Raw genomic sequence first — 24,921 nt, 5'->3', positions numbered from 1 at the left:
TCAGGCCTGATGAGCGGCCCCTGGAGAGCCCCCCGGGCCGTGCTCCTCCAGTGCCAGGTCCCCAGACCCACAACGCTGCTGCCAGGGCTGGTTCTGCTCCAGGGGCGGTGGGGGGGGGGGGGCTGTGCGAGGCTCTAAGGATGGTCAGGCACCCCCCGCCCTGCTCTGGCCGCCCCCACACTGCACACCCGGCCAGGGTCCGCCAAGAACAGACTGGGCTGCTTCCTCCTCGCTACTGTCCCCACTTGGGAGACGAGGCCGCCGACGCCCAGAAAAGCAAACGGACTTGCTCGAGGCGGCTGAGCAAGCAGGTGTGAGCCAGGACTGGCATCCAGACTGAGACCGTCTGGTCCCGCGGTGGATGAGGTGCGTCCCCCCGAGCCGTCGGCACTGTCCCCAGCTCTGCCGCGCCCGCACAAGCAGGGCTCCAGCCGGGTTCCAGAGGACAGCGTGGTCTGTGTCGGCCGGCCCTCTGGCTGCGCTGGACAGATGGCCCCATCGGGGACCGGCCACCTGCTGGCGCTGAGGACAGGCCGGGACCACAGAGCAGAGCCAGCCACGTGGCAGGAGTGGGGGCAGGACGTCCATCAGAGGTCTGTCTCCTCGGCTAAGAGCCCAGAGTCCCCCAGCCGGTCTCCGGGAGCAGCGTCAGGACACGGCCTCCACGAGCCCACGGGACAGAAGCAAAGGCTGTGTTTCTAGGGAGCCGGTGATGGTAGGTAGGTTTGGCCTGGGCCCAGCTCAGGTCTGGGGGGACAGCCAGGCAGTGCTGACTCCCTCCCGCCCGGCGCCCTCTGCTGTGGGCAGAGAGCCTGCAGCTGCTGAAAGCGAACACCTTCTCTTCTCGGACTCCAAAGCCCTGCTCCAGTCAAGTGGGGAAAGACCACCGGAGACCCTGCGTTTGTGCTGGAGGACTTGGCACTTGGGCTCCAAACAGGGCACGGGAAGGCTCCAAACTCAGGGGTCCAATGCCCAGCCGGGCCGCCCCACCCGGCCGGAACAAGAAAGAAAGTGGGGGGACGTCCAGGGGTGCAGGGACCTGGGGCTGGGCTCTGGAACCCATAAAAGCAGGGGGCTGCAGGGCTGGGCTGGAGGGCCCCCAGGGGTCTGGCCACAACACCAGGTAAGCCCTGGGACAGACCCGCCAGCCCACGGGCCATGTACGTAGGGAGGGTAGGCCCGAGTTGGGTCCGGAACTGCTGCGTCAGGCCTGCACGCCACGTCAGGGGCCCTGGGACTCTGCCCCGCCCCGGCCCCTCACACTTCCCTCAGTGTGCGCGGCCCCACATCTCCACACCCCTGCTCATAGCCCACATGCCCGCCCAGCCCCTCCCCCACCCGGCTGGGGCCCTCCAGGGTTGGCCGTCTGCCGCGGGGGCGGAGAGGGGCTGCAGTAGGGGCGGGAGAGGCGGGTTGGCACCAGCAGCCCCCCACCTGCAGCCCACTCGTCCCTCCTCCACCTAAAACGACCAGAGCAACCGAGCACGGAGGGCGAGGTGGAGCGCGGAGCCGGCGGCCTCACTTGGAGCTGGGGGCCGAGCGGTCGGCCTGCAGGAAGCGGGCCGGGGCGTAGCTCTGGAAGAGAGGCTGCAGGAACATGCCGACCGTGCCGAAAACACAGACGAAGACGAAGATCCAGAGGAACAGGCGGTCGATGACCATGGCGACATACTTCCAGTCCTCACTCACCTGCGCAGGGCACAGGCCACCGTCAGTCACGTGGTGCTGGGCAGCGGCGGGCTAGGGACAGGCAGGTTTCACGACACACGTGCACAAACGTACACACATGCACACACACACGCATGCACACATGCACACGTGTGTACACACGAACCTCGCTCCTCTCCCTCTGTGACCGCACAACTTTTCCAAAGCATGGCTCCAAACTTGCCTGCTTAGAAGCCTCTGGTGGCCCCACGGCCTTCAGGGCCCCTCCAGAGTCCAAGTTCGGATTCAAGACCTGCCCGTCTTACTGTCCTTTTCCACCCTCTAACCCAGACTTATCTGCTTTCAAGTCTCTACGCCTTTGAGTTTCCTTTGCGTCTAGAATTCTGGTCTGCCCTTTCTCTGCCTGGTGAACTCCTACATATCCTCTAAAGCCCAAATCAAGTGTTACCTCTTCTCTGGAGTGATCTTTCCTGTACTCCTGCTCAGAAAAAACCACTGTCCTCTCTGGGCCCCCTCAACAGGGGGCCACATCTCAATCACCGTGTTTTGACCACACTGCATCGCCATGTCCATTTGCACACCTGCTACCCACCCCCACTCCAGCCAGCCGCGAGTTCCTAACGACAGGGACCTTACCGATTCACTTTGCAATCCCAACCTTCACAACACAGTGCCAGTAAACGGGGGTCGGATGACTGAACCAGCGGCTGGTTCTGCAGGCCCCCTCCCTCCGGGACCACCTGGGGAATCTAGCCCCACAGCACTACCTCCAGCGCACAGGCCCCAGAGGGGAGGACTGGCTCCCAGGTGGGATGAGGACTGGCTCCCAGGTGGGACCAATCTGTCGGAAAGAGGATATGGTGTGGGTCTGACAGCTCTCACGGGGTCTGCCCCACTCAGGCCGGAGTTGGGGCCTTTGCACACGTTCATCCAGCGGCCGGGAAGGAGGCCGCTTGCACCTACATTGGGTCAGCCACTGAGGAAAGGACTTGTTCACGCCTGCACCTACCGTGGGCCTGGCACCGGGCCAGGCACAGAGGTGTGAGCAGGAGCCAATGCTGTGGTTTACCATCTAGAAGCAAGAATGAGATAATTACCCTGCTAGATGCTGATAAGGAAACGAACACCTGAGACAGAGAACCGGGGGAAGACACCCTTTAGGGTGTGGTCTGGAATGGCCTCTTTTTTTTTTTTTTTTAAGATTTTGTCTATTTATTTGAAAGAGACAGAGATCACCAGCAGGCAGAGAGGCAGGCAGAGAGACAGAGAGGAGGAAGCAGGCTCCCTATGGAGCAGAGAGTCCAATCCCGGGCTCAATCCCAGGACCCTGAGATCATGACCCGAGCCAAAGGCATAGGCTTAACCCACTGAGCCACCCAGGCACCCCTGGAATGGCCTCTTTGAGGAAGGGACACCGAAGGTCACATTGGACCATAAGAAGGCGCCAGCTGTGGCAGGAACAAAGCGAAGAAAGAAACAATCACACAAACCCAAAGCGAGGTCCTTCCCCCAGCCAACACCGGGCAAAATGTTGATGCCGTGAAAAACAAAGCGAAAACCTGTTCCAGACTGGAAAAAAAGAAAAGGATCCAACCTGAGATCCTGGACGGGGCAGAGAGCGCAGCAGTGGGCACCAAAGCTGGAGAAGTTTTTGGTTTTTTTGCTTTTTAAGATTTACTTATTTGAGAGAGAGAGAGCGGGTGCACGGCAGGGGCGGGGAGCAGAGGGAGAGAATCTCAAGCCGACCCCAAGCTGCCGCAGAGCCAGATGTGGGGCTCCAACTCATGACCTTGACATCACGACCTGAGCCAAAACCAAGAACTGAATGCTTAACCGACTGCACCACCCAAGTGCCCCCAAACCTGGAAAACCTTTTTTAAGATTTTACTTATTCATTTGAGAGAGAAAGAGCATGAGTAGGGGGGAGAGGGAGAGAAACAGGCTCCCCACTGAGCCTGGGGAGCCATGGGAGACCAACACGGGGCTTGATCCCAGGATTCTGAGATCATGACCTTAGCCGAAGGCAGACGCTTCACCATCTGAGACACCCAGGAGCCCCTGGAAAACTTGTAATATGTATTTTATATCAGTTAAAGATGTTATATGGATGTTGAATTTCCTGGATTTGATCATTGATCCTGGATATGCAAGACAACATTCCTATTCTCGGGACAGACACACTGAAACATTCGGGATAGAGGGTCACGACCTCTGCAACCTGGGCCCACACCCGGGAGCAAATATTAACAGTAACAATACTTGAAAAAAATTATCTATTTGAGAGAGACGGGGTGTGTGTGTGTGTGTGTGTGTGTGTGTGTGGAGGGGGGGGAAGGGGAGTGAAAGCATCTCAAGCAGACAGCCCGCTGAGCAGAGACCAGGGCGGGGTCCAACCCACAACCCTGACATCATGACCCAGGCCGAAATCAAGAGTCGGATGCTTAACCGACTGAGCCCCCCAGGAGCCCCAGCAATAATAGTTTTTTAAAAGGAAAATGAGAATAACGTGTGCAAACATCCTGAGGCACACAAGGCTTTGCTTGCTTAGACCAGACGGCGGGGGGATCCAGTGACCTGAGCCAGGGAGGGAAGGCACAAGGTGAGGGGACAGCGTGGTTTGGTTGGAGGACAGAGCTGGCTCAGGAGACTCTGCCCAGGGCCAGGAAGAGCTGGGGAGGGGCGTGCCCACGGCCAGGGGAGCAGCCTGGAGAGCTGAGGAGAAAAGAGAATCTCCTGGAGGGCGGGACTTGGGTGGTGGCGGAAGTGAGAGGGACAAGAGTCGAGAACCACTCCAGGTGTTTGGTCTGAACCCCTGGGTGGACGGTGATGCCATTTACCGTAAGACGGGGGGACTGCAGGGGAGGCCAGCCGGCGGTGAGGCTGTAGATGGAGCACTGCGGCGTGGACGTGCGAAGTTGGAGCCGCCAGTGCGGCGTCCACGTTCGCCACTGCACGGAGCACCGAGCACGGAGCACCGAAGCCCGGAGCCCCAAGAGGGCTGCGGCAGGGGCGGCGGCGGCGTCTCCCCGGGCCTGGTCCTACCCTCCGCGCACCGATCTGCGCCTGGCGGAGCCCTGGCTCTGGATGCCCCCAGCTCTGCGCTCCCCGGAACGGAAACGCCAGGCTCCGAAGCCCCCAGCCCCACCCCCGAGCGGCAGCGCTAGAGCCGCCCTCCCTCAGCCCCTCACGAACAGGGCTCTCGCCATGGCAACCACGGCCTCGCCCCAGCCTGCAGCGGCGGGTACGGAGGGCTGACCGCTGGGCCGCGGTACTCGGCCCTTGCGCGGGCTCGGGGCTCCCGCGTCCTCCGCTCCGGGAACCCCCCTCCGCCTCCCCCTGTCCCTCCTCCAAAACGATCTCACCAGGCCGTCCCAAAGGCGCAGAAAGGGGATGTGGACGTGCGCCTCTGCCCCCACCCACCTTCGACCGCCCCCAAATCCGCCCCTCGTGGGGCGCGCGAGGGACCCCCCGGAGCCCTTTGTGCTGGGAGCTGGGACCACCAGCCACCAGCGCAGACTCGGGGGGAGGGGAGGGGGCAGCGGGGGTTGGGCCTCTCGGGGCCGTGGCCACTCGCAAAGCCTCCTCCGCGTCCGCGTCCGGCCGCCCCAGCCCCCGCGGCTCCGCCTCCTAGAAGCCCGCGGAGGCCACAGCGGCCGCGCCCCACACTCGCGACAGCCTCGCGCGCCGCTCGCCACTCACGCTCTGGTCGTCGTCCTCGCTGCGCACGTGGTCCGCGATGAAGCGCACGCCGTCCACCGCCGCGCGGAGGCCGCAGCCGCCCGCCCCCGGCCCGCCGCGCGCCGCCCCGGAATACGAGTCCCCGGGGGCTTCCCGGAAGAGGAGGGCGCCCGCCTCGCGCTCGCGCTGGCGCCGCCGCAGACGCAGGCGCTGGCGGGCGCAGCGGCGGCGCGGCTGCTGCATGAAGAGCAGCGCGGGCAGCTTCTCCAGGAAGACGACCTTGACCCAGGGCGCCATGGTGTGCGTGCCGGGCGAGCGGTGGTGCACGTTGAGCACGCACACGCTGGTGACGATGGAGAAGGTGACGAGCACCATGGTGAACATGAGGTACTTGCCGACGAGCGGCACGTCCAGGGAGGTGGGCGGCACGATCTTGGAGATGAGCAGCAGGAAGACGGTGAGCGCCAGCAGCACGGAGATGCACAGCGTCATCTTCTCGCCGCAGTCGGACGGCAGGTAGAAGACGAGCACGGCCAGCGAGGTGATGAGCACGCACGGGATGATGAGGTTGATGGTGTAGAAGAGCGGCTTGCGGCGGATGACGAAGTCGTACGTGATGTCCACGTATGTGGAGTCGTCCGGGTTCTCGTTGCGCCGGCCGGGCAGCGCCACGATGTCCCACTCGCCGCTGGGGGTGAAGTCGTCCAGGCTGGCCACGTCACTCTTGAGTACCAGGTCGATCTCTGTGCGGTCGTATGTCCACGAGCGGAACTTCATGGTGCAGTTCTGCTGGTCGAACGGGAAGTGCTTCACCTCGATCTTGCAGGCGCTCTTGTAGATCGCGGGCGGCAGCCAGAAGATGCTGCCGTCGTAGGAGACCACGGCGTTGGAGTAGAAGGACACCTCATACATGCCGTCAGCACTGCCGATGGACGAGCAGGGTCAGCCCTGGCTCACGCCGTTCCTGCGCCCCACCCGTCCACCCAGCGCTGAGCGGGAGGAGGGGAGAGCCAGGTCTGAGGGTAAGCATCCAGGAGCGTGGAGAGGTGGGGCAGGAATTGAGCAGGAGGGGGGAACTGGGTGAGTTGGTGGTCAGGAGGTCCCTGAGGCCTTTTGGAAGCTGAGGAGGGCGGGTGACGGGCACGCCTGCTGCTTGTCCTGCACTGTGCAAGCTGGTTGCTCCCCAAGGCTGGCGGAGAAGTTGGGAGAACCAGGGAAGCCAGAGTAAGGAGCCCCAAGCAATGAGAGGGACAGGTGCAGCGGGAGCAGGAAAGGCACCCACTAGTGATAGGGGATCTTGAAGGCGATGGGATTTTTGCTGGAAAGGGGATGGAACCCAAAGGAGACACTGGGGCCTCCAGGTTTTGATCCTGAACAATCCTCCAGGAAAGCCTATTCCTGAATCAATAGGGCCCTGGGGCTGTCAATCCTTGTCTGTATCCCTCTGCTGCTTCCAACAGTGGGACTCGGATTTGGAGGGGAGGGAACTGGCCATGGCCCAAATCACCCTGGAGTCCTTTGGGTTCTCCACATTACACCTCACTAATCTGGGTCTGTCTCCTGCATAGTGATTGTGTCTGTGCCAGCGAGAAGTCCCTTCTGCCCCGCTGCATGAGCTCATTTACTTTCCCTAAGACCCCATCCCTCCCAGAGCACTCCTGTGGTCTCCTCCAGTCTTCCCATTGCTCCAAGGCCACCTACTTGTTGTACAGAACTACATCTGGGAGCCAGATGTGTTTGGACGGGAGCCGAACTTTCTTCATGTTGTCAAACTCCTCAGGCTTCCAGGTGAGCCGATAGTCCTCCCACTCCTGGGAAAGGGAGAGAGGGAACCTTACAAAGCTGAGGCTCAAGGTCAAGGATGGGGGGTGGTGGTTCTGGCTTGAGGAGGCTTTGAACATCCATCCCCTCCCCACAGTGACTTCTCTGCCCCGCAGATGTGGCTGGCAAGATACTTTCTCATTTAATTTGCCCATCTAAACCAAGATAGTAGAATCTACATTTTACCAATAAGAAAATGAATCTCGTAGAGGTTAACATGATCGAGTCACAGCCGGTGAGTGGAAGCACCACGCTTCCGGGCCAGTTGTTCGGCTCTCCAGAGTCTGTACCTTTCTGCCTTTTTTGAGGAGATTAAAAGACGGGAAAGCACATGCAAAAAACCCAAGGAGGGAAGAGCAGAGCAGGGGTGTGGACTGGGGCAGGACGAGCACTAACCTGGGTCAGCCAGACATTTGTGGTCATGATCTGCTCCCGCTCATGCTACAGGGAAGAAGAGAAGCTGTTGAGAAGGCCGCCCAGGCTGCAGGCCCGCCCCAGCCACCCACGGTCCTTCCCATACCTCCCTGAGCCGGGGGGCTCCAGAGAGGTAATTCTGGCTTTTCTGACCTCAGCAGCTGGGCAGAGTTTGGGACCTGCACTCACCACACTAATGAGCTGGGCCAGGGACACCATGAGCTGCACGGTCACTAGCTCAGAGCCATTGGCAGCCGGGCGGATGAGCTTGTTGTACCGGGAGGGGTCCAGGAGGTGTTCCACCAGGCGCTCCTCTGTGTCTGTACCCCAGACTCCTGGGCAGGGGGGCGGAAGGCAGGATGAAGGAAGTAGGCAAGGAGGGCCCACCTAGCATCCCACTCTCCTTAGGCAAATGGGGCAACCAGGCCAAAACAGGAGCTTCCCACCACTCCATCCCTAAAGATACAGCAAAATGCTTCAGTTATCCCATGAGGGCCCCGCAGAGAGAAATTCTTCTCTGAAATCACCAACCAGGGAGACCAGACAGCCTCACACAGATGTTTTCAGACTAAAAGTCCACTCTATAAGGATTAATGGAGACCCACTCTTCCTGCAAGCTCTCAGCCTGTGGTTTCAAAAGACTTGAGATTTCTTTTCCGTTTTTTTTTTTTTTAAGATTTTGACAGAAACACAGCAAGAGAAGGAACACAAGCAGGGGGGATGGGAGAGGGAGAAGCAGGCTCCCCGCCAAGCAGGGAGCCTGACTCAGGGCTTGATCCCAGGACCCCGAGATCATGACCCAAGCTGAAGGCAGACACTTAAACAACTGAGCCACCCAGGTGCCCTAGACTTGAGAGTTCTTGCTTTCGTGGCTTCTCCTAAAAAGTCCCTGTAGTTCAAGGAGGGTTTGGGATGGTGGGGAAGGTGCCCCACCTCAGCTGGGTCCATCTCTGTACACAAGTAACATTATGCATTTCCACCTGTGATGTGGGCTGTGACCCCCACTCCACACCCACCTTCACAGGCACTGGGTTGGAGTGGATGGCTGGGCTGCCTGTGCCGTGGATCTGAACATGTATCCAGTCCCAAATTCCACACATAGGGGAGTCCACCTCCCGTGAGATGGCATGCAGGTGTGGGAACCTTGTTTAGCTGCACAATCCCTTTGTACCCGCCCCTGCACAGACTCTCTCTCCTACGGCTCTGCACAGATGTACCCCCAGCCCTCAGAGCTCCTTCCTGGTGGCCCTCAGCCTGGCCGAGCACCTTCCCTTCCAAGCCTTCCATCCCACCCTACAAGAGAGTTGAGAAGCCACTTTTCTCCCCTTCCTGTCTTGCCCCTGTGGAGTGGCCAGAATCGGGAGCCCAATGTAGGACACAGGAAATGATGCCAAGGGAGGGTGCCCATCCAGGTAGAGTTCTGGAGATAATGTTTCACGGGAAGTCAATCGCACCCGGTCGCAGAGTGAGCCCTCCTGCCACCCCAGAAAGCCTGGGGAGACCCCCTCTCCCTTCCCTCCCCATTCCCATGCCCTCCCCACCGCCATTGCCCGGATCTCGCTTGCTTCCTTGCATCGCCTACTCCTTCCGGGATGTCCTCATCCCTGCGCCGTCGCCCTGGCGTCCCCCTGCAGGCTCGTCCACCTCTGGGGGTCCCCCTTGCGGCCTGGAGCCCGGTCCTTACCTGCGCGCAGCCCGAGGAGGCCGAAGCCCAGCAGCAGCGCCGCGGGGCCGGAGCGCCGGGCCATGCCGCGGGCGGGTGCTGTCCGCGGTGCTGAAGCCGCGTCCGCGCCGCCGGAGGGTCCTGCGCTCCCGGGGCTGCGGCGAGGCGGGCGGCGGGCGGCGGGCGGCGGCGGGAGGGAGCCGGCTTCTCGCTCGCCCCGGCCGGAGCCGGCGGACGCTTTTCCGGCTGCTCTTCCAGGGAACACAACGCGGACGGGGAGAGGGAGGAGTCTCCGCCCCGGAGGCGGAAGCGCCGAGGTCCAGGAAAAGAGGGGGTCCCTGGGTGGGACGTTCGTTGCTCAGCGGGTCACCGGACGGGGGCGTCCTGGAGCCCCGAAGTTGGGGCAGGACCTGAAGGACTCTGAGAAGGGCGGAAAGAAGCCGCGCCAGTAAGACAAATAGGTCACGACCCGCTCAGCGCAGGGGGGCCGAGGGCCCGAATGAGGGGCGGGCGTCGGGAGCAGTTTCTGGGGCTCCCGCCCTCCTTGCTCGCTCCTACCAGTCCGCATGCTCCCGCTTCCTTGGAAGGCTCAGGGAGAACGCCTTTAGGCCTTTCCGGAAAGAGAGAGGGACTGTGGGTTTGCTGTTTCTCAAAAGCAAACAGCTTTGGAGTCTGGAAACAGAATCTGTCACCTGTCCCCTTCTCTACCTCTACGGACTCCCTCGAAGGCCAACCTTCCTGCCCTCCCCGGGGTTGTGGGGGTGCCTGAAGAGAGGGCAGCCTTCAATGCTGGAAGGGTAAGTGGCTCTGCTCCCCTCCCTTCCACTCCAGCCTTTGGCTTCCGTGCAACGAAGGGAGCAGAGGACCGTTTCTCAGAGGCTCCAGAACGAAGCTGTCCTACAGGAGAGCTCACACGAGCCAGAGGGTTTGCCACTCGATGACATCTTTGACCATGAAAGCCAATTAAGTCCTCCTTTCTCTCTTGGGTGGATTTCTGTCACTTACAACCAAGACTCCTGACTCAAGCAGCCTTACCATACGTCCAGCTCCAAGTCCCTCTCTGCCTACTTTTTCAACCCCATCTGGACCACTCCACCCGTCCACGCTCCAGCTTCCAGTGAGGCCTTCCAGACCCTGAATACTACCTGCCCCACCCCTGCCCCATCCTCCACGGTCCGGGGCATTTCAACATGCCGTTCCCTCGACTCTCTTGTCACCTGTTTCCCCTCAACTTTGAACATTTGACAGAAATGTCATTTCCTCAAGGAAGCTGTATCTGTCCAAGGACTAAGACAAGTGCTCAGCTGTTTGCAAACGGTGTCCAGTGGCTGAAGGAACCACGCTAAAGCAGTGGTTGCCTCTGTGGCCAGGTCCTGAACCAGAACAGCGCCAGGCTTGTCATGAAGGCTCAACAAAGAAGAAAAGGGGCTAGTGTAGGCCTGACATCTTCTAGTGTGTATGGGAAAATTCCTTTTAAAGTTCAGCTAAACCTTCTTCAATACCCAGTATCATCACACTCATTTGGACATGAATTATACTGTGGTTTAAGATTTAAGGAAATCAGGATATTTATTTTTCTTTAAAGTAAAATGTTACCAAGGTCATGGTTTCCAAGAAAAAGCTTCCTCCACCAGCCCATTGCCTTGACACAACCAATGACTACTTTCTCTGTACCAGGTATTAGCTGTTCTGTCCATAACGGCCCTGTGTCCTTTATAACCCTTTCTTCTTATCAGCTAATACTTGATGTTTTAATCAGCTGTTGCCTATTACGCTCAGTGATGGCTTATACATTGGCTTCATACTGCATGGTCTTTTACAAATTTTTGATTTTGTGTTTATTTTCATTACAAATATGGTCTATGTTTATTGTAAAAAAATTAAATACATAAATAATCCAAAATAAATAAATAAATCCAAGAAACTGCTATTTAAAAAAATAGATTAAAACTCAGCTAAAAGGAAAATATTTAACATGTCCTCAGTTCCTGAAATTGAAGGGCAAAAACAAGACAAGTACCAGAAAAGAAGTGGGTGGCCAGGGGCCCGTGATGCACATGGCAGTGGGCACAGACCTGCACCACAGGCTCCAGCACCAATGCCTATGTGTAACAATCTCCTGAGAATTAAATCTTGGAAGCAAGGAAAGGCATGGAGAATAAAGCCTTAAAGAAAAGAGAAGAAATGTGTGCAAGCATTCCATTTGGTGGAAGGGTTGGAGGTGGGAAAAAGACCCAGCTTCAACAGCCCGGATCGATGTTGGCTGAGTATCTGCTGCTTTTCAAGGATGTACAGGTGTTGAGGATACAGTGATCAAAGCACCCGGCCAGTAAGGAGGTCACAGTTTGTCGGCAAAGGCTTACTGCTCAGTGTGATAGGGATGTGGACAAGGTGCTACAAGGAGGGGAAGGTCGTAGTGCCCAAGCTTCTGCGGGAAATGCAACCGATACTGAGATTTCCGAGACGAGGAAGCCGGCAAGACAAGGTGGCTTAAAGGTATTTCAAAGTCCTCAACAAGAGGGCCAGGGAGCTGTGCACGAAGATGTACTTAGGACTCAGGTTTTTCTCTTGGTGGATTCGGGGTGACTGAGGAAGGCTGTGAGTGTCCTCTTAAGAAAATCTCTCCAAAGTGGCTTCTTATTTCTGGGATGACGGACCGGAGGGTCCTGTGCTTGCTTGAAGCCCTGCGCTGCTCCCCTTGGTCTCTGTCTTCTCAGATTCCCCAGCTTTTGCTCCCAGTTTTTTATTTTATTTTTAAGTAAAATATGAAATGCTTCATGAATTGGCAGGTGAGCCTTGCACAGGAGCCATGCGCATCTTCTGTGTATCGATCCAAATTCAGTCTATGTGCTGAGAAGCGAGCTCCCCTTCAAGCTTAATTCCAGCCCTGCAGAGGTCCTCTGAGTACAACCACTGGTGCCCAGGAGAGTGGGACCTCCCTCCCTCATGTCTCCCACACACAGTCCTCCCACCCCACCAGAAAGAAAGGCAGTCAGGGAGAGAGAACGGGGCCAAAACCATGCAGGGTGATGGACAGATTTAGAAGGGTCAGCCCTGAGGCAAAATGGTGGGCAAAGTTCTGTGGGTACACTCCCATTGTCTCTGATGGTAAGGAACTTTTTCTCTTGGGAGGCACTACAATTAATGCTGCTTTCCTTTATTTACGTTATTTTTTTTAAAGATTTTATTCATTTATTTGCCAGAGAAAGAGCACAAGCAGGGGTAGCAGCAGGCAGGGGGGAGCAGCAGGCTCCCTGCTCAGCAAGAAGCCCAACGTGGGGCTCAATCCCAGGACCTCAGGACCTCCAGGACCTCAATCCCATGACCTGAGCCCAAGGCAGATGCTTTACTGAATGAAACACCCAGGCATCTGAAGTTACTTTAAATTTAAAAACTACTTAACTGTTAAAAACTATTACCAGAGGGGTGCCTGAGTGGCTCAGAGGGTTGGGCCTCTGCCTTCAGCTCAGATCATGGTCTCAGGGTCCTGGGATCAAGCCCCGCATCGGGCTCTCTGCTTATCGGGAAGCCTGCTTCCCCCTTTCTCTCTGCCTGCCTCTCTGCCTGCTTGTGATCTCTCTCTGTCAAATAAATGAATAAAATCTTAAAAAAATATATATATTACCAGAGTAATACATACTCATGAAAACCACCTGGAAAACACAAATTAGCAAAACAAAGTAAAAAAGATTCATGGTCCTTCCTCCTAGAGGAAAAGACTGTTAACACTTCCCATATAAATATCTAATTTATACATTAAAAAGATATTTTTATTAAATAAAATAAAATGATTTTATTAAATAACCATAAAACAACATCTACAGAGGAGCTATCTATATAGCAGATGCCTACGTAGACAGGTAGGTCTCGTGTATCTCCAAACTTCTGTGCACTCAGATACGGCACACAAAACACACATAAATTACAAGTGTACGACTGAATTTTCACAACATGAACACACCCTGCCTGGGCCAAGCCCTCCCCTTGTCTGCCCTTCCCCGGTACCCTTCTTCCCGGTCTCCTTCTACTTTGGGGCCTGGTTCTTTCAAACTGTCCTCCCATCTCCACCAAAGTAACTTCTTCACCTTCCTTTCTGGGAGTTGACCCTGACGGGTATCACCCTTCAAGGCCCTGACCGCTGTGCGCCCTAGACCTAGGCTGTGTCACAGTTGGCTCTATCTACCTGCCGTTCGCCCATGACCTTGTGCTCCTGAGGGCAGGACCCAGCGAGTACCAGCTGTCGTGGCAGGAGCCTGCCCTGTGTGCCAGGAGTCACCACCCGCCAGGGCCTCTCCGGCGGCTCCCGGGAGCAAGTGAAGGGAGAGAGCCCCTCGCTGCAGCCCGGACAGGGTATCTGCTCACTCTGAGAGCACAAGCCCATTTGGAGAAAACAGAAATCTCGACAATTCATCCTCCACAGAGCAGCCAGAACGACTCTCCCCACCGCCCCGTGTCCTGCCCTCTCCTTGCCCTGGACTCCCGGGACGCTGACCCGCCGCTTCCCCAAAACTGCCGGTCTTCGCCACGAGCGCCGCTCTCAGCGCTGCTCTCCTGTTTCGTTGCCGGATGCCCCCGCCACACCCCTGCTGCAGAGCAGAAGCTAAAGCACAAAGGCCGCGTAACCCGCCTGGGTCCGCTCTTCCTCGGTCCTCAAGGAACGCCCAGGTCCGCGGACCGGCTTCGAGTGTCGGCCAGGCCCAAGGCGCTGCCCGCCTCAGCGGCGTCGCTCCTTCTGGCCCTTCCTTCCCCCGCCTCGGTGGGCAGGGAGGTGAGGACGGGCCGGCTCTCTCCGACCTCCCAACCAGCGCTCAGCCTGGGGAGTCCACGGGCCTCCCAGACCCCCTGTGCCGCGTCTGCTTCCCAGGGGAATGCAGGCCCCGCCCAAGTGCACGGCCTCGTTTTACTCACTCCTGCTTCCCTAGCGGCCGAAGGTCCACTCAGGGACTCTACCCACCTTCTCCGTCCACGTCTAACGCCCCTGCCCCCCACGTTTCAGCAGAACCTGGACAGGACTACGCCCTCGGCTTCGACTCGAGGGCTCCCCAGCCTGAGAGCCGCGACGCCCAACGCCGCGGCGCGGGAAGACCGCGTCCCCGCTCCCCGATGACTTTGAGTTTCCTCCCTGGGGAACCCGGAGTCTGGGCAACACGGTGGGAGTGTCTCGTTGGGTTGTTTTTTCCTATTAAAACCCTTTATAAGATACGGAATTCAGTGGTGACTGGGTGCCTCAGCCGCTTAAGGGTCTGACTCTTGGTTTTGGTTCAGGTCATGACCTCAGTCCTGGAACCAGTTCTGTGCTGGGCTGAGCATGGAGCTTGCTTACAGGATTTTCTCTTCTCTCCCTCTACCCCTCTCCTCTTGCCCACTCTCTCTAAAAATTAAAAAAAAAAAAATTTTTTTTAAACCATAAATAAATAAATACGGAATTCAGGATTTTCCAAACGGCTGCATCTGTGCGGCTTTCTTGGTTAAGGCCTGGCGTCAAGCTAGGGGAGACCCTCCTGAGAAAGCATCAGAGGGAGCCTGACGGAGGCCGAGCTGGGCAGAGGGTCACGGACTGGAGACAGGTCGCGCACGCCAATTACCGGCCAAGCGGCCGCGCCCCTGGGCAGCTACCGACCTGCACCCCCGGACACAAAGGGGACATGGAGCCCCCTGGGCGCTCCCCCACGGAGACAAACGGCCCGGAGGAGCAGGACACGTCTCCAGACGCCCCGAGCTCCACGTGCCCGCCGCCGCCGACCAGGGGAACGAGGAGCCCGGGGTCCGCAGCCCGCCCCCGGCAGAGCGCAGCTCCTCTCAGCGCGGGGGGCAGAGGGTGGCCACCCGGCCGGCCGGCGCGCTGCGTGGCGGGCAAAGCTCTCCGGCCCCGCCGCAGGCCAAGCCGGGGCCCCAGGGCCCCGGGGCGCAGGAGGGCGGCCACGGGCCCCGGGCCTCGTGACAGCGCCCCCAGCGAGGGCCAGGGCCACTGCGAGAAGCCGCGGCCGCCGCCCAGGCCCCGCTGCGGTCGCTCAGGCCGGCGGAAGCGCCCAGGCCCCGAGGGAAGCCCACGCGGCCCCCAGCCTCGTCCCCGCCCGCGGGGCTCACGCGGCGGAGGGTCAGCCGCCGAGGACGCCGCGGTCGGCACGGACCGGACCCCGCCCCGGCGTCTCCGGTCAGCCGCCTGCAGTCGCTCGGGGCAGGCGCAGCGCGCATTGCCGGCCCAGGGCCTCCGCGCAGGCGGGGAAACTGAGGCTCAGAGGGACGGCACGAGCGCAAGGTCACGCGGGCAGGGGGCGGGGACCAGCCTGCAGGCCCGCCCGTGGCCGCCCCCGAGCCGTCGCCCCGCCGCAGCCGCCACGAGGTCCCCACGGGCGCCGGGAGGCCCCCACGCGCGTGCAGGCCCGCCGCGGCTCGGGCGGGACACACACGCCGGGGCAGGAGGCGGGGTCCGCGCGGGGAGGGGGGTGGGGGGCCCTGGGAGCACGCGGCGCCCGAACACGTGACAGGGGAGCGCCGGCAGGGCCGACGGGAGCGCGCGCGCACGACGTGCGTAAGCACGCGCCCAGGCCCCGAAAGCGCCGGGCCCGAAGCCCCTAGGTCACGTGCGGAGGGCGGCGGGCGAGCGCCAAGGGGCGGGCGAGAGGGAGAGGTCACGTGAGGAAGGCCGGCGCCGCGCGGTCACGTGAGGGGCGGGGCGGGCCGCCGAAGCGGAGGGGGAGGGGCGCGCGGCTTCCGGCGGCTGGGGGCCGGCGAGCGGGGGGGCCCCGTCCCGGAGGCGGCGGCGGCGCCATCTTGGCGAAGGGGGGATCAGGAAGTGCGGACCGCGGCGGCGGCGGCGGCGGCGGCGGCGGCGGAGCCCGAGCGGAGGCCGGAGGCTCCCGGCCCGCCGGCCCCGGAGCGGAGCGGAGCGGAGGATGCAGCAGCCGCAGCCGCAGGGGCAGCAGCAGCCGGGGCCGGGGCAGCAGCTGGGGGGCCAGGGGGCGGCGCCGGGGGCCGGGGGCGGCCCGGGGGGGGGGCCCGGGGCCGGGGCCCTGCCTGAGGCGGGAGCTGAAGCTGCTCGAGTCCATCTTCCACCGCGGCCACGAGCGCTTCCGCATTGCCAGCGCCTGCCTGGACGAGCTGAGCTGCGAGTTCCTGCTGGCCGGGGCTGGAGGGGCCGGGGCGGGGGCCGCGCCCGGACCGCATCTGCCCCCGCGGGGGCCGGTGCCCGGGGATCCCGTCCGCATCCACTGCAACATCACGGTGAGGACCCCTCGGCGCGCCCGTGCGGGGCCCCTTGTCAGGGACTCGGGACCACCCCGCACAGCTTCGTGCTCTCCGAGGACCCGGGAGGCCCAGGGCCCCCCCCCACCCCGTCTCGGGGCTCGGCCGGTCCCCGCGGGCTCCACTTGCTGCTGCCGCTGGAGCTTGTGCCGTGCGCCCGGAGTCGGCCACGGACCCTGGGTGGCGAGGGGCGCCCCGACATATGGCGCCTCGACTGGCCCCTTCCGCTCACCCGCATCCCGAGGGTCGTGATCTCGGCCCTCGCGACTTTGCCTTGCCGCCTGCGAAGGCCCCTTTCTTCCCCTGCTGTCATCGCGGGGCTCCAGGCCTCTGCCCTGAGCTCAGCCGCAGGGACCTCCCTGGCCTGGAGTCCCGCACGATTCAGGGATGCCCCCTGGTCGCTCCTACCTTTGACTTAGGCCGTTGCCACCTGTGGGATCCCTGCCCGGGCACCTCTCAGGAAACCCCCTTTGCTCCCTGAATATGACCAAGTGGAGATTCGCAGGTCGTGGATTCTTTTTTTTTTTTTTCCCCCCTTTGGTTCCCCTTCCATTCCAGTGTAACCTTTAACTCTCCTCCTCTTGCCCCAGCTGGTGGCAGATCTTCCACTCCACTTCTGTGCCCCGGGGTATCTCCAGTTGCCCTGGGTGGTTGCCTTTCCTGGTGATGAGGTGGGAGGACCATCCTCTTGGTTCTGAGCTGTAACGGCCCCTTTTCTCTCTAGTGAACATCATGCCGTGCTAGGCTTGCTCATCTAGGAGACACCCTACGTGTCCCCTGCTTGTGCACCCTCAGATGCCCCTGGAGGAGGGTCAGCGAGGGATAACCTGGGGAGGTTTCTCACTGCTCCGCATGGGTTGATACTGGCTGATCTTACCTGCCGTGATATCGTTCTCCCTGCCAGGGGCGCTAGGGAGCCATGGGGCAGGCATGCTGACTGCAGATTGGAGTGATCTGGGTACCTGGGGGTGTGATTGCAATTTTCGTCGTTGTTCTTTTCTATTCCTTTCCCTCCATCAAACCAGGTCAAGGTGTATGGCAAGCCTTGGCCTGGGTTGGATGGTGCCCCACCAAAACGTGTGTCCCATTTCTTCCTTCCTCCACTTTTTTTGCACTAAAAAGTTGAGATTGAAGGACTGGGTGAAGACTTGATCATCTTTTTTGTGATCGGTTTTTCTGGCATCGAGGGTTAGTGCCGCGACGGGGCTAAGTCCCCCAGTAGGAAGTGGGTAGGTTTCCCTGACGTGGGTAGAAGCCCCAGGAGCTGACTTCTTTTCCTATATTGGACTTCAGCTTTTGGAGAGTAGGTTTGCCCCCTTCTAGCGGCCAGAGGCCATCGCCTGGCTTTGTGCTTGGAAGGAAGTTCCATAAGGAGGTTCTCCAGCAGACTCCCCGTGGCCCCTGCAAGGGAGACTCAGCCTGACCTGGGCCCCTGGGTCTGGGCAGAGGGGGAGTCTGGTCAGGCTGCATTTGGCACCGCAGCTCAGGAATGCCGGGAATGCTCGCAGCGCAGGCTTCTTCCAGCCCGCGGAGCGGAGCCCTGCAGCCTACGCTGGGCGGAGAGGGTGGCAGGCTCCCAAGGGAGCGATGGGGAGAACCGGCCTTCCAGGGTGTCTGCTGGGGGTGACCCGGGTGGGAAGAGTCTTCCTGCTTCTTCCTTCTAGGTTCTGGAGCCGCAATCTAGTTTGCGTGTCTCTTTCCCCAGCTAAAGCGAAAGTGATCTGGAACCTTCGCTTTTTTCCACGTTAGTGTGGCTGTGATGAGGGGACCCTTTCCTGAACGGACCATGGGATTTGAGGAGCGGCGGGGCTGGAGGGCTCTGTGCGGGGAGTGGGAGAGCCCGCCCCAGTGGCGCTGTGGAGAGGAGCCCCCTCCCCCACTGTGGGCAGCGTGGCTGCGCGGTCTCAGACGCCTGCTCCTGAGAAGAGAGAAAAGCCTTCGGGCTTTTTGGGAAGGGTCCCCTCGGGGTCTGGGGTTGGTTGGGAGGGTGTTCAGTTAGATACCGAACTTCTGTTGGGGGCAGGAGGGGCAGAGGGACTAGGAATGTTGTGGGGAGGAGGCAGGCAAAATGTAGCCCTTCCCGAGGTCTCCCGTCTTGACCACTGTCGCTGCTCTCTCCCCTCAGGAGTCCTACCCTGCTGTGCCCCCCATCTGGTCAGTGGAGTCCGATGACCCGAACTTGGCCGCTGTCTTGGAGAGGCTGGTGGACATAAAGAAAGGGAATACTCTGGTGAGAGGCCAGGGTGCCGGGCGGGGGGCTCTTTCTTGCCGGGAGGCCCCTGTTACGGAGACGCCGTGTGACAGGGAGACAGACCTGGAAAGGGCACACCTGGGGGCAGACTCCTCGGGAGAGGTGCTCTCCGAAGCTGGAGGGAGAGCCTTGCTCCCAACCCGGCACGGGTCCCATGAAGGCCCCCCACAGCCACCCGCTCCCCAGGATTCAGAGAACTAGGTACCGCGGGGGTGGGGGGCCAGTTAGGAGCTCATGGGTGCCCGGTGCGGAGCGGGCGGGGACGGGCGTTTGACCCCATCCGCACGGTCGCGACCCCAGCTGCTGCAGCACCTGAAGAGGATCATCTCCGACCTGTGTAAGCTCTACAATCTCCCTCAGCACCCGGACGTGGAGATGCTGGACCAGCCCCTGCCGGCGGAGCAGGTGAGCGGCACGGGGCAGCCCCGCAGACAGCGCCCCGTGAGCACCTGCCCAGTGACGCACACCTGCCCCAGGGCTCTCCCCTCCCAGCCCCTCCAGACACAGACCGGGTCGTGACTCTCGGTGCTCCGTCTCCCGGTGAGGCACTAGTGGCCTTGCCTGTCACGCTTACCCACGGTGGTGTCTTCGTGTTGAGAGGAAGGGGCAGCAGTGGGCAGCCACTGGGGACCCAGGCCCCTCGCTGAGAACCGACAGCATGGCCTCGGTCTAGAGGTGAAAGGAGGGGTTCTCAGCAGCCCCCTGGGCTGTGGCTTCCTTTCTGACCTGGCTGGTGGAGAGGGCGGGGTGTGCGGGCAGGCACCCCGACGCCAGACCCGGGGCTCTGACCGCTGCCCTCCCCCGCCCACAGTGCACGCAGGAGGACCTGTCTTCTGAAGATGAAGATGAGGAGATGCCTGAGGTAGGGGCGCCCCCCGGGGCGGCGGCACTGGACCGTCCTTGCAGTGGGCAGTCCTGGCACCTGCGGTTGACGGCGCTGCAGTCTAGACTGGGGAGGACTAAGGACAGACTTAGGGACCCGGAGGAGCAGCCAGTGTTGGAGGAAACAGGCCCGCCCCCATCCTCCGCGCCTTTGAGCCACAGGGTCAGCAGGACGGCTTCGGGGCCTTGCCGTGGGACCCCACGCATCTGTGTCCTGCTGGGGAGCTTCGCCGTGGCTCCCTGGGCTGAGGCTTTTTCCCCCGTGGGCCGGGGCCGCAGTGGCTCCTGCGTGGGCCCCGCTGCTGTGCATGGGGTGTGGTGGGCGGCAAGTGCAGAACCCCCCGACCCGGTCTCCGCAGTCACGGGCCCTCGCCTGAGCCTCGGGGCCCGTGGAGCATCGGGTCTAGCTCCGCTGTCACCGTGGGCGCCGGGGAGCCACCGTGGGCGCGGCCATCTGGTCTGGGCAGGGGGGCTGACGACCGCGCAGTGGTGCGGGGATGGGGAGAAGTGGCCGAGTCAGAGCACGGCGGCGAGGACAGCACGCGGCACGAGGCGGGCATTCTGGGGAGGCGGCCGCTGGGGCGACAATGGGCTGGTGGCCACCGCGTCCTGCTGGGTGAGCTGCTTGCTCCATGGCCTTGGGGTCGCAGCTTCTGTGCGAGGCTGGCAGCCAGTGCGTCTCCCCACCCGGAGTGGGCGAGGGGCTCTTTCCGGTGTTGACCTCACCCCTCCTTCGTTACCGTGTCAGCAGCCTGGCCCAGCCCTCGAACCCGCAGGGCGGGCGGGAAACTTCTGACCCGATCTTGGCTGGAGCCGCAGCCCTGAGAACTCCCGGGAGCCCTAGGGACCCGGCAAGGTGTGAGCTTCAAGTCACAGCGCCAGGCGGAGTCATTCTAGGACTCACGAGGAGCTGTCGCTGCCAAGGGAGGGTTTCAGGGACGCTGCAGCAGGGTCCTTCTGGGGGCGAGACGGCTGAGTCTCTGCCTGCCTCCCCGGGTCCTTGTGTGGATCTGCCGCCCGAGACCTTCAGATCGAGGAGGGAGTAGGGCCGGGACCCGCTCCAGCCGTGGAGAGGCGCGGCGGTCCCCCGCCAGATGGACGCGCTGCTGTTCCCTCTCCCGTGCCTCGGGACAGGACAGGGAGAATGCGGCCCTTTGCACAACTTGTGCCGGTTCTTTTCCTTTCTACCGCCCTGCCCCACACTGCTCCAGGATACAGAGGACCTGGATCACTATGAGATGAAGGAGGAGGAGCCGGCCGAGGGCAAGAAATCCGAAGATGACGGCATCGGAAAGGAAAACTTGGCCATACTGGAGAAGATTAAGAAGAACCAGAGGCAAGATTACTTAAACGTACGTGCCTTCCCCGGGAGAGGGGGGCGGGGGGCTGTGGGTGCTGGCTGGGGGGTGGCAGGGGAGGCCCGGGCACGTCTGTCGTGGCACGCTTCCTCCGGGCGGACTGTGGTGGGTCTGCGCCCGGCCCCGTGCAGGGCTGCGCTGCGGGCTTGTCTCCAGCGCGTGCTCGTCTCCAGCGCGTGCTCTCCCGTGCAGGGCGCGGTGTCTGGCTCGGTGCAGGCCACTGACCGGCTCATGAAGGAGCTCAGGGATATATACCGGTCACAGAGTTTCAAAGGCGGTGAGTGCATGTCACAGAGGGCCCCCGAGAAGTGCTGGGGTACGCGGGGCCTACGGGAGCTTTTCGGGCCACGAATCTGGCACCTCAGGTCTGCGGCTTAGGTCATGTGCGTGTCCGCCTGGGGCGGACCTGGAGCCTCGGATCTCCGTGCTGTCAGCCTGGGAGGGGGCTGCGTCCGGCCTTCCTGACGACGCCCGTGGTCTTCTCTCTTCCCAGGAAACTATGCAGTCGAACTCGTGAATGACAGTCTGTACGACTGGAACGTGAAACTCCTCAAGTGAGTGTGGCCGGGCAGCGGGCGGGCAGCGGCCTGGAGGGGACAGAGCTGTGTCGGGGCTCCCAGGCGGGGCCCAGCGTCTGAGCCCACGCTCCTTGCTTCCCAGAGTCGACCAGGACAGCGCTTTGCACAACGATCTCCAGATCCTCAAAGAGAAGGAAGGAGCGGACTTCATTCTCCTCAACTTTTCCTTCAAAGTAAGACTTCCCTTGGCAGCTCCTCCGTTGGCCGCGCGCCGTCCTCACCTCGGGCAGGCAGGCCCGGGGGCACGCCGCCTCCTGACAGCGTCTCTGTCTCGCTTGCAGGATAATTTCCCCTTCGACCCGCCGTTTGTCAGGGTTGTGTCTCCCGTCCTCTCCGGAGGGTGAGTGGTTCGGCGGGGGCGCGGGGGCGCGGGGGTGCGGGGGGTGCGGGGGCACGGGGGCGCGGGGGCGCGGGGGCGCGGGGAGCCGCCTGACGCACCCTCGTCTGCAGGTACGTGCTGGGCGGAGGTGCCATCTGCATGGAGCTCCTCACCAAGCAGGTGAGCCGGGGTCCTGGCCGGGCTGGGGCTGCACCCGCCGGCACCTCTGGAAAGCCTCCTGACCTGTTCCCCACCACCCATCCCCAGGGCTGGAGCAGCGCCTACTCCATCGAGTCCGTGATCATGCAGATCTGCGCCACGCTGGTGAAGGGAAAGGCGCGTGTGCAGTTCGGAGCCAACAAGGTGAGGAGCTGAGCCGCTCGCGTGGGAGTGGACCACGGGGTGAGGCCTCTGGCTGGCGCCCTGCAGAGCAGGCCTGGGAGCGGGGGGCGCCGGGGTCCGCGGAGCGCCAGGTCGGGGGCCAGGGTCTCTGGCCCGCTGCGTTGATGGTGGCTTCCTGTCCCAGTCCCAGTACAGCCTGACGAGAGCACAGCAGTCCTACAAGTCCCTGGTGCAGATCCACGAGAAGAACGGTGAGCCACGGCCAGGGCCCCGGGTCGTCACCTCCTACCAGAGAGCAAGAACCCCATCTTTGGCTCCTGCGCCTTTACTCCCTGCGAGCACGGCGCCCGCCCTGTCCTCCCGAGAGGGGCTGTCGGTGCGGACTTCCACTCCCTCCGTTCCCAGAGGAGCAGCGCCTGCCCGTCCTTGGCGGGGCTTGGTGCTGCCCTCCGCCCGACCGCCTTTCCAGAAAGCTCGTGTCGCGGTGTGCTCTCACGGCGGGCAGGTTCCCAGTCCCCACACTGGGAACCCTTGCTGGGATCTTCTCACCCGTGACCCTGGAGGTGCCCTCGGGGACAGGGCTGGGAGGGCAGGCTCGGGCCTACGCCCGGTGACTGTGCCCTGGTTTTTCTCTGCAGGCTGGTACACACCCCCCAAGGAAGATGGCTAAACCCAGAGACGCGTCCCTCCCTCCTCCCCAGGCACCACTGGACCAATCCCCTTTGAATGCTGTATTCGGGTCTCGCGCCGCCTCTGTGGTTCCCTCCCTCGTTTTTCCTGGACGTGATAGCTCTGCCCTAATGCGGGACAACGATGGCTATTCTAAACGCTAAGGAAAACAGCAGACACAGACCTGTTTCAAGTGCTCCAGACTGACTGACAGACCAGCGACCACCTGGCTGGAACCCCTGCTCGCAGGCATTCTTCTAAAAGAGACTTTCGAGCCTCCTCCTATTGCTGGAAACTCAGCCGTGCTCCAGACTAGAGCCTCCTTACCTATGCTATGGATTTTTAATTTATTTTCTCTTATTTCATGTACACTGCTTTTTTTGGTTACAGTGTATGATGGATGTGTATGAAAAAAATGTATCTTTGGGAAAACAATTACAGTTTGTTAATTTGAAGATGCTGGTCTTGACTCATCTTTCTTTTTCTTCCACCTCCCGCCCCCCATATCCCCCCCCCCCCCCCCCCCCGCTGTCTGGGCGGTGGGGGAGGGGCAGGGCCCGGCGGCTGGAGGAGAGGCTGCAGTTTGCTGCGGAGGCTTGGCTGGCTCGCCCCCAGGTTTCTCCCGGAGGCCCCCTTGGAGTGACCAGCACTTGTCCCCTCGGAACGCAGAGCCTGCCTGCTGAGCCACGACAGGGCAGGCTGCACTGACGCCTGATGCTCACGACGACTTTTCCTACTAGTCACAGATGTTTCCAAATTTCTAAGAAAGTGAGGACGGAGTCTGGAGAGGCCGCTTCAGAGAATTGCTTCAAAATGAATGGAGGGGTGGGGGGGGTGCTCCACGGCTCCCCTGCCTCGGACGGGCTTGCCCTGGCCCAGAGTGAATGCTCGGACCGCTCTCTCCGTCAGGCTCACACAGGAAATGGGCAGAACTCCGAAGCAGGTTGTCTGGCCCGGAGAGTTGGGGGTTCTTTGAAACTGCTGGCCTGAGGTGGGTCCTGCTGGGAAGGTTAGCTTCCAGGGGCTCATTCCGGGCCCCCGGGGCCTCACCCCGGCTCTGGGAACTGCTGGTCAGGGGAGAGGGGGTTGGGGAGGCCGTGCGGTGCTGTGCGGACCTGTGGGGTCACTGCCTGCCACCCAGCCCGTGAGCCTGCCCCTGGGCTGTCTGCCTGCAGGCTGGGGGGTGGGCCGGGCAAGGCCGGTGTTGGCTGGCGTGGGGGAGCCCGGGCTGAGGACCACGGGCCTGCGGGACGCCAACACTGTCCCGCTTTGTCGGAGACCCTGGCCATTCCCCCCCACTCCCGTTCCCTCGGAGACCCTAAGCGTCGCTGCTTTGGGCGCAGGGAGAGGCTGCCAGCTCTGCCCCGTGCTTCTCCTGCTCTGCCCACACCCACCTGCCACAGGTGCTAATGCCCATGGAGGCCGAGATCAAGAGGGGCCCCGGGGAAACACTCCATAGAGCTGGAATCTGGGTCTTGAGGCCTCTGTGGCTTTGTTCTGAACTTACACCAGCCCTGGCTGGGATGTAGTTGGTGTTTTTAGTCACGTGTACTGTGAGCTGTTCTCTGTACAATGTATTTTGTAATGTATTTTCTCATCTACCAAAGGATGAAACAAATAAAATTATTTAAATAGTTTGGCTCTGATACAATTTTTTTTTAGATTTATTTATTTAACTCATCACACCCAATGAGGGGTTCGAGCTCACGACCCGAGACCCAGAGTCGCACCCTCCACGGACAGAGCCAGCCGGCCGCCCCCCGACGACAACTGAAGGACCAGTGGGGTCCGCGTCCACTGGCGTGAAGGGAGGCACCGGCTCCCGGGAGCGGAGCACCGAGCGGGAGAGAACCCTCCACCTCACCCATCAGACTTAACACCCCTCCATGACGACCTGCACGAGGGATTGTAACGACGTTCCTAAGCACAAGAAGCTTCGTAACACCCTGAATCAATGTTCTCTCCACTAGGAAGACAAGGAGAGACGAACCGCGCTCCCCAGGTCGCCGCGTGACACCTCAAGGCGGGGTTCT

General features: G+C 61.1%; 2 protein-coding genes and 1 non-coding gene across 3 annotated transcripts; 1 reads left to right on the top strand and 2 right to left on the bottom strand.

The window, feature by feature from the left end:
• Positions 1 to 1,413: 1,413 nt before the first annotated feature.
• On the bottom strand, positions 1,414 to 9,380 carry CHRNB2 (cholinergic receptor nicotinic beta 2 subunit). Its single transcript, XM_032845137.1, has 6 exons — positions 9,266 to 9,380; positions 7,771 to 7,916; positions 7,564 to 7,608; positions 7,048 to 7,157; positions 5,368 to 6,268; positions 1,414 to 1,689 (listed from the first exon to the last, which is right to left on the bottom strand). Exons 1-6 carry the CDS (start codon positions 9,327 to 9,329, stop codon positions 1,519 to 1,521), a joined length of 1,437 nt encoding a protein of 478 aa, XP_032701028.1. The 5' UTR covers positions 9,330 to 9,380; the 3' UTR covers positions 1,414 to 1,518.
• Positions 9,381 to 12,003: 2,623 nt separating this feature from the next.
• Positions 12,004 to 12,109, bottom strand: LOC116859714. Its single transcript, XR_004381200.1, has one exon. It is a non-coding gene; the product is annotated as a U6 spliceosomal RNA (small nuclear RNA).
• A 3,940-nt stretch (positions 12,110 to 16,049) lies between these two features.
• On the top strand, positions 16,050 to 23,343 carry UBE2Q1 (ubiquitin conjugating enzyme E2 Q1). Its single transcript, XM_032845057.1, is given in 14 exon segments — positions 16,050 to 16,233; positions 16,235 to 16,468; positions 18,615 to 18,719; positions 19,041 to 19,145; positions 19,552 to 19,602; positions 20,834 to 20,974; positions 21,173 to 21,257; positions 21,474 to 21,534; positions 21,641 to 21,731; positions 21,840 to 21,898; positions 22,009 to 22,057; positions 22,145 to 22,240; positions 22,404 to 22,470; positions 22,858 to 23,343. Coding segments are annotated over 14 exon segments (1,269 nt in total). The 5' UTR covers positions 16,050 to 16,140; the 3' UTR covers positions 22,890 to 23,343.
• The last annotated feature ends 1,578 nt before the right edge of the window (positions 23,344 to 24,921 follow it).

The sequence above is a fragment of the Lontra canadensis genome, unplaced genomic scaffold, assembly GCF_010015895.1.
Source record: "Lontra canadensis isolate GAN:19392208 unplaced genomic scaffold, GSC_riverotter_1.0 scaffold160, whole genome shotgun sequence".
In the NCBI taxonomy this organism is placed as follows: domain Eukaryota; kingdom Metazoa; phylum Chordata; class Mammalia; order Carnivora; family Mustelidae; genus Lontra; species Lontra canadensis.
The sequence above is the reverse complement of the archived record's forward strand: the minus strand, read 5'-3'. Positions and strand labels throughout refer to the sequence as shown.

Bases quoted from the DNA above. Each gene is read 5' to 3' on its own strand.
- CHRNB2 (XM_032845137.1), bottom strand. From the start codon at position 9,329: ATGGCCCGGCGCTCCGGCCCCGCGGCGCTGCTGCTGGGCTTCGGCCTC. The intron at 7,158-7,563 runs GTTAGTGCTCGT...TCCCTTTCCCAG, and splicing joins CAAATGTCTGGCTGACCCAG to GAGTGGGAGGACTATCGGCT. The intron at 1,690-5,367 runs GTGAGTGGCGAG...TGCCCTGCGCAG, and splicing joins GCGAGGACGACGACCAGAGC to GTGAGTGAGGACTGGAAGTA.